This window comes from Hipposideros armiger, unplaced genomic scaffold (genome assembly GCF_001890085.2).
Source record: "Hipposideros armiger isolate ML-2016 unplaced genomic scaffold, ASM189008v1 scaffold_157, whole genome shotgun sequence".
NCBI classification, from domain to species: Eukaryota; Metazoa; Chordata; class Mammalia; order Chiroptera; family Hipposideridae; genus Hipposideros; species Hipposideros armiger.
In genome coordinates this window covers 2,891,706-2,899,450 of record NW_017731507.1, presented here as the reverse complement: position 1 = coordinate 2,899,450, position 7,745 = coordinate 2,891,706, and the positions used below count along the sequence as shown (strand labels likewise).

The window sequence follows — 7,745 nt, the reverse complement described above, 5'->3', positions numbered from 1 at the left end:
GGGTGGGTAGGTGGGGGTGGACTGAGAGCGGATGTCCAGCATCGCTACGATTTCTTTGCTGGCAACAAGCGCTGGCTGGAACGTGGGAGCAGAAAGGCGGGGATGAGGCCCAAACACGGAGAGCCTAGTGAAAGAGCTCCAATAGCAGTTCAAGAAAAAGACGACGCGTGTCTAATGCAGGAAGCACAGGGGGTTGAAGAGAAGTTGTGAAGGTCTGTGCCACAGCCTTCCCTGATGCTAGGGCAGAGGAGGTGGGACCATCCGGGATGGCCGCCGTGTTTCTGGCATGGGACAAGTGGGTGACTGGAGGTGCCACATGCTGAGCTTGGGGAGCTGAAGCCAGAGGCGGCCTGGGCAGCAGCCAGTGAGTTATGACATGTTGGCTTTGAGGTGGAGAAAACCACTTGGTAATTGGATTTAGAGACCGGAAGAAGCGCAGGAGGGCCTGGTGTGACCGAGGAGGGGCCGCTGCACTCAGCCCCGCTCGCGTTCACGGCCGCCTGTCTTTCTTCCTCCCAGGCCTTCAGTGCCCACTGCCGTTTGACGTCTCAGATGTGGCTGGTGGAGTGATCCTGTGTGAGCGAGCCTCGGGCCCAGGAGGGGCCGTCCAGCAGTGCCAGCTGCTGTGTCTCCAGGGCTACTGGAGTGTGTTCCCACCAGGGCCACTGGTGTGCAGCCTCGAGAGGAAACGCTGGGTGTCAGAGCCGCCTCAACCCCAGGCCTGCCAGAGTGAGTGCCCTTGGGAATGTCTGCCTGGCACCCTGTTCCCTCTCCTTTTCTACACCCAAGGTGGCATCAAGAGCAGAAGAGAGGGCCCGATGGCACATTTCTTCTAGAAGGAGCAGCTGTCAGCTCCACAGACCCTGTTGTGGCTTCTCTGAGCCATCTGATCCTTGGAGAATGCCATCAAGCTCTGCTGGGATGTCTTGGGTACAGGGCTGTGTTCAGCAGGTGGTGCCCCAGGGACCGTATTGGTACTATGGTGTTTCCCCCCAAAGAAGACCTACCCAGGGAAGAAGCCGTAGCATGATTCCTGCAGGATATGGAGGGCACGCACCCCTCACATGAGGGTTTTATGACCTGTTTCAGGGAGAAGGGTGCCTTTTTCACAAACTCCTTCAGTTTAAAATATTTAGTATGCCAAGGTGCCACATTTTGGCACCTACAATCATGTGAGGCTTATTTTTTGGCTAGGTCTTACTTTTGGGGAAACAGGGTATGGTGTTGCCAAGCTCAGAGCTGCCTGTCCAGCCTCTGAGAATGACACTGCCACACCAGCCCCTCCCCCAAGGCCATCTGGAGTGCCAGGGATTATGCCGGCAGAGCCGTGGGCCTGTGCCCTGTTGGAATATCTTCAGAGTTCCTTTGTCCTGCCCTCCTGCTAACCCACTTGTATCTGCACATGGCTGCATCTGCCTTGGCAAAGGCTGGGGTGGTTGCTCACAGTCAGGAAGGGTGGAGGTGGATGCTAGGACCTGCCACTCAGTCCAGCAGGGCGGTGGACGGGGCATCCAGGAGAGAGACCCTGATCCCGGGACTGTCACAAGGCTCTGGGTTGCTGGCCAAGGGTAAAAGGACAGTATTTGTTGCAAAGCATTCTGGGATAGAGAATGCTATCCAGAAAAAGTTCAAAATGTGATGTGGACATATAAGCGGTCTGTCATGCTGACTGTGACAGAGTGACCTAAGCTGAACTCAAGACCAGGCTGGTCACGATTGGATGTAGAGCAAGGGGCTGAAGACAAGACAGGCATGGGTCTTGAGCTCCTGAAGTCAAATGCAGGCTGCTGTGTATGCTTGTGCAGATAATGCACTAAACAACCTTAGAGTGTACCTTTCCTATCGTCTATGGTGTCTACTCAATGGATAAACCAACATGGAGTTGCCCTGTTTGAATGCAAGATAATATGGAAGATTTCCCCAGAAGAATGTCCAGGACTCCCAAAATGTAAAGCAGCCTGGTTTAAAGGCTGAGGCAGGGCTGAGCTGACTGTGAGGGTGCTAAGTAATTTCTGGGTCAAGCTGTGCTAGGAAGTGTTCAGACTGTGAGGATGACAATGCAAGATGGCTTGTATATTCCAAGCTAAATTTAAAAAAGGTTATTTTTGCAGAGGAAAAACCAAGCAAAGCCAAGCAAAGAACCCCACAGGTCTGTCACCTGTGTCTGCTGACCTCTGACCCTTCCCTGCAGGGCTCCAGCTGTGGCAGACCCTCCAGACCCAAGCACAGTTCCAGCTCCAACTCCCACCGGGCAAGACATGCAGTGCTGACTACGCGGGGGTGCTGCGGGCTTTCCAGGTCTTCATATCAGATGAGCTCACGGCCCGTGGCTTCTGCCAGATCCAGGTAAGTGCCTGGCCTTCCCTGCAGTGGGGGCTTAGACTGAGCTCAGGGTCACCATGTCAGAGAACCTCAGGGCTCAGATGAACCTACAGTTTGGCCCTCACTGATTTTACCAGTGGGCAAACTGAGGCCCAAAAAGAGAAAGGAATCCAGGCCAAGGCTAATGATGTAACGGCAGGCATAGGACCCCAACCCATCTCATCACTGCCGTTCTTGCTACAGGAAGATGTCAAATCAAGCATGTGCTGAGCGCGTATCATGTGCTGGGCACTGTGCATCCCTGGGCATGGATTAGCTCGTGCAGTCTTCACAGGGCCCCTAGGAGTGCCATTTTGTAAATGAAGCAAGTGAACACTAGAGCATTAAAATAATTAGCCAGAGTCACACAGCTGGGGAATGGCAGTGCCAGGCTGACCACTGCAAGGACAGAGCTGTGATCACCAGGGAGTACCACCACCGCCCACGGACACAGAGCCTGGGAGCATCAGGGAGGAAGGCTGGGGGACCATGACACACTCTGAACCGCCATGACAGGTGTGGTCCTCAGCGGACCCAAGAGGAGGCATTATGGGTCTTCCCGGAGGAAAAATAGTACATGGCAGCTGGGAGGATGTTGGACCATAAATAACAGAGATCAGAGTTTTCAGCTGTGTAACTGGCACGGGTGGGCTGATGTCATGAGGATTCTCAGAGGGAGTCTTTAGAAGTCACTGTTTCGCTTAGTCCTGTTCTGCTCCAAGTTTGCTAACTCATCAGAGCTACTCATTTTTAGTGCCTCGTGGCGAACCCACGTTTTCACAAACCCAGATACAGAGTATAGATTCTAAAACAAATGGAATCGTATATTGTCCCCTTTTATCCAAAGAAATGCACTCGACAACAATATTAGCAATATCTATTAATTCCTGAGCACCAGCTGTGCTGGTGCCGTATGAGAAGCTGTGCATTACTCATCTCCGATTACTTCAGCACCCTGCTCAGTGGGTATCATTAGCCCTCAATTTATAACTGAATTAACTAAAGCCCATAGAGAGGAAGCTGCCCAAGATTTCGCATAACTCTCAGAAAGTCCAGCTCCATCAAGACTCTTCCATTAAACCAAATTTGAGGCAGAAGGACTTGGGACACAGTGGGGAGACAGAGGCCACCGGGTGGGGTAGTAGATAATGCATGTGGGGAAAGAGAAGCCCTGAGGATGAGTAAGGTTTGGGCTCGGGAGACCGGATCAAAACATGGTGCCGCCATTTACTGAGATGGAGAAGTGAGGGGTGAAATATTCCAGAATTCCCAGACCTGAGAGAGGACCCTTCTGAAGACAGATGGGTCAGAAGGCAGCCTGGACAGGGACCTGGAGGTGGGGGCTTCCAGGAGAAGGTGTCAGGATATGACCATGAGACACAGCCGCTAAGGTCAGGGGTAGGTCTTGTTCAGGAGCCAGAGATGGATGATATACAAGCTTTCAAGTCGGATGGAACTGGGTTCAAGCCCTGCCTCCACCACTTCCTACCTGCTGAGCCTCCCATCAATCATCTGTGCAAGGGGCCCAGCAGCACCCACCCTGGAGGGTTGGATTAAGTGAGATAATACATTCATCCAAAGCCCTCGCTCCTTACACTCTGCTGAGAGGTTAAGATCATAGGGTTCGAATCCTGGCTCCCCCATTTATTGGCTGTGTGACCCTCGGCAATTGCTCAGCCTCTCTCAGGCCAATTCCCCATCTGTAATGAAGGTGATGACAGTCCTGACTCTATAGGTTTGTTTTAGAGACTAAATTAGCTCCTATGTTTAAAACACTTCACACAGGACCCGACGAATGCAGCACGTGCAAACCTTGTGCCATATGGCCTTCTAAGAATGCTCAGTACTGCTTCCTTGGAACAGCTCCCCCTGTGGGAACAGAGGGCAGAGCATACATTCCAAGGACAGGGGACAAGGCGAGGAGCCTCCTGTTGCTGGAGTCCAGCTTTCAGGTCACCAGCTGTCACACCCTCCAGCAGTAACATAAGCTAATGTTGGCACCTGGTGTGGGCTCCACAAAGCTGGCTCCCTGCTCTGTGTTGTTGAGCTGAAGGTGCCTGTCTCCGTAGGTGAAGACTTTTGGGACCTCCATTTCCATTCCCGCCTGCGATGACTCCACAGTGCAGGTGGAGTGTCTGACCCCGGAGCGTTTAGGAGTGAATGTCACGTGGAAACTGCAGCTTGAAGATGTCCCACCAGCCTCTCTTCCTGATTTGCATGACATCGGTATGTTTCCTTGTACTGCTGTCTTAAAGAAAAGCAATGCAGGCTCTCTGAACCTCAGTATCCCCAACTGTCAAATGGAGCTAGTGAAGCCATAATACTTCCCCGTGAGGGTCTCATGAGAAAATTACATACCTGGCCTGTAGGAGGTGCTAAGTACCAAAAACTACGTAACAATCAATAGAATTCTGATCAATAGTTTATTAGAGTTAAATAATATCTCCTGATTGTGTTTTTGTGAACAGTTTCTAATTCTTCTCTTGATTTTCTGGGCACAGAGAGGGGACGTAGCTGTGAAGAAGGGGTGAGTAGGGTGGTTGAGGGAGTTTTTGTTGCCTTATAATTTATATCCTGCCCACTTTTGATTATAAAACTTCTCAGACCACTCACACTATTGAAACCCATTACTACACTATCTAAAACAGGGCATGGATCGAGAGTGTAGGAAGATCTAAGGAGAACAGAGTGAGTTTTATGCTAACCTGGGGCTCAGGACTAGCTGGAGCTTACCCTTTGTTCTATGAGGGAAACTTCTGGAAAATGTGGCCAGCGTATAACCAGAATGCATTGCTGCCATTCTGCCATCCTCGTGACAATAATCACCCCCCGCCCCCACAGCATTATGAATCAGGGCTCCCTTTTGCCTGGATAGTTTGGGTATGCTGGAAGCTGCAAACAGAGGAGATGTTTCTTCCTGGCGTCAGTGGTGATGGTGGTGGCTTCAGGTCTCGGCTGGCTTTATGATAGCCTGATTGTTCCTTGTGAGCTGGGATCTGCCCCAGCTCCAGATGTGGTTCTCCTCTGGTCGCTTCCTAGGAAACATTCACAGCTGGACGGCTGGCGGCCCTCTGGATGTTTAGCTGAGCAGTGAGGCAGAAGGCCGCCTTGCCGCCTGGAGGCTGTGTCTTCTCTTTGAGTGGCCCCATCACACGTTCTCTCTCATAACTCTCCCAATTGCAAGAGGGGCATTTCCATTTTGCAGGTGGGGAGACTGAGACTCAGAGATGGTGGCTGGCCAGATGCTGAGCCAGCTGTGTATCCAGCTAGTGGACCTGAGATTAGCGACCGAAGTCATGATATCCTCTGCCAAGGGGCATGACACTGATAGCCACAGAAAGGACAGGAGCCAGAGACCTGGGTTGGACTCTTAGTTGTGCTTCTGACCCCTGTGTGACCTTGGGCCAGCCAGCCCCCTTATCTGGGCCCCAGTTTCTCCCTCTGTGCAATGAGACACTGAGCAATGCGTGTGCCTCCTTTCGGCATGGATGTTCTGGGCGGCTCTGCCCCTGAATCCTCCCTGGTCCTTGCAGAGAACGGTGAGGTGACACTCCCGCCTCACCCCGTGTCTTACAGAGCAGGCCTTTGTGGGCAAGGGTCTCGTTGGGCGCTTCGCAGATCTGATCCAAAGTGGAGAGTTCCAGCTTCATCTGGATTCCAGCACGTTCCCAGCGGACACCTCCATCCGCTTCCTCCATGGGGATGGCTTTGGCACATCTCCCAGGACACAATTTGGGTGCTTGGAAGGATTCTACCTGGTGTCGGCCACCAGCAACGCCAGTCGGGAGCCACTGGGGTGCGGTAGGTCCACCCTCTCTCTGGACTGCTGTTGTTGAGCTGTGCGAGGCTGCATGAAAAGGCCTCCAGGGCTCGGAGAGTGCGTGCTCTGATGTAAAGAGTGGAGAATCATTCATTGATTTATTCAACAAAATTTTTTCATCATCCGCTATGCGTGGGCAGATGGTCCTCACTCATTAGGTAGTAGCTGAAGCTAGAGGTGCAGATGACACGACAGAAGGAAGAAGAACTGATGACTGGCATTATCTCTTCCTCTTAGCTATTAATGAGCTTGGGTCCTAGGGCCTGGGCTGCACTGTCTTTGTGGAGAAGGCTGATGTCCACGCCGTGTGCTCCATGACATTTCTTAGTCTGGTGACGGCAATGTGTCACTCACCACCATCCCCCAATGGCCACTGATCAGCCCAGGACTTGACTACTTAGGGGAAGTGACCCTGGCGGAGGTTTACTGGGGCTGTTCTTGGCCTTGCACTTATGTAGTCTTGGAAGCCCTTCTTGCTAGAATGCAGCTGAAAATTCCTTGAGTGGAAGCTGTGTGAATTCCCTGTTGCCACCACAAATCATCACAAACTTAGGGGCTTAAAACAGTGCACATTTATTGTTTTATAGTTCTGCAGGCTTGAATTATGATATGGGTCTCAAGGTGTCAGCTGGGCTGCATCCCTGCCGGAGGGCCTAAGGGCAAATCTGTTGCCATGACTTTTTCAGCTTCTAGATGTTGCCCACATTTCCTGGCTCATGGCTTCCTTTCCCGACCTTCAAAGCCAGCAGTGTCATGGCTCTCTGGCCATTATCCTGGAGTCACAGCTCCCTTGGACTCTGTCTTTCATTTCTAAGGACACTTGTGATTTAACACAGCTGGGTAACCCAGGACACGCTCCCTATTTTAAGGTCTGTTGATTAGCGACCTTGGTGTCATCTGCAACCTTAGTTTCCCTTTGTCATGTAACATGACATGTTCACAGGTCCCAGGGATGAGGATGTGGACATCTTTGGGGGCCATTGTTCTGCCTACTGCTGAGACTTCCAGGGTCTCATGATGCAAAGCCCCCCTTCCACGTGGCATGAGAGAGAAAGGGGCATGGTTATTGAGCTGAAGAAGAAGGAGAAGATGTTTTTCAGTTATTTATTTTTCCATTATTTATGTTGGTGTCAACACAAAAGAGACATGGCCCTTCCTTTCATGAAATCCATGCCAAGCCCTAAACTTCATGTTGAACTTAAGAGGCAGCTCAATCTTAACACAGAAACCAGAAACACGACCACTTTTCATTGATATTTTCAGAGGATTTTGCAGTTTACATACACCTTCACAAATATTTAACCCTCACAGCAGCCCCCCAGTGGCAGGTAAGCTCCCCATTTGCCAGGCGAGGAGGTTGGGGCTCACGTGAAATGAGATCGTGCATCTGTAGTGCCCAGAGAAGGGCTGACTCAAAGGTCAGGTTCACGAAACCGCTTCTCTGTGGGTGAGTAACCCCAGGTCCTCTGGGACCGGAGCTCATGATTGTTCCACCTCACCAGAGCAGCCCAGACAAAGCAGACAAGAAATGACAGCAGGAGTGGATGGCACCACTGCCAGGGTG

General features: G+C 51.6%; 1 protein-coding gene across 1 annotated transcript in view; it reads left to right on the top strand.

Annotated features, from left to right (window-relative positions):
* TG (thyroglobulin) overlaps positions 1 to 7,745 on the top strand; it is a 256,235-nt gene that overhangs the window by 32,074 nt on the left and 216,416 nt on the right. Inside the window, 4 exon segments of the mRNA XM_019651274.1 lie at positions 520 to 729; positions 2,192 to 2,346; positions 4,431 to 4,587; positions 5,938 to 6,162. Coding sequence (XP_019506819.1) covers positions 520 to 729; positions 2,192 to 2,346; positions 4,431 to 4,587; positions 5,938 to 6,162 — 747 coding nt within the window.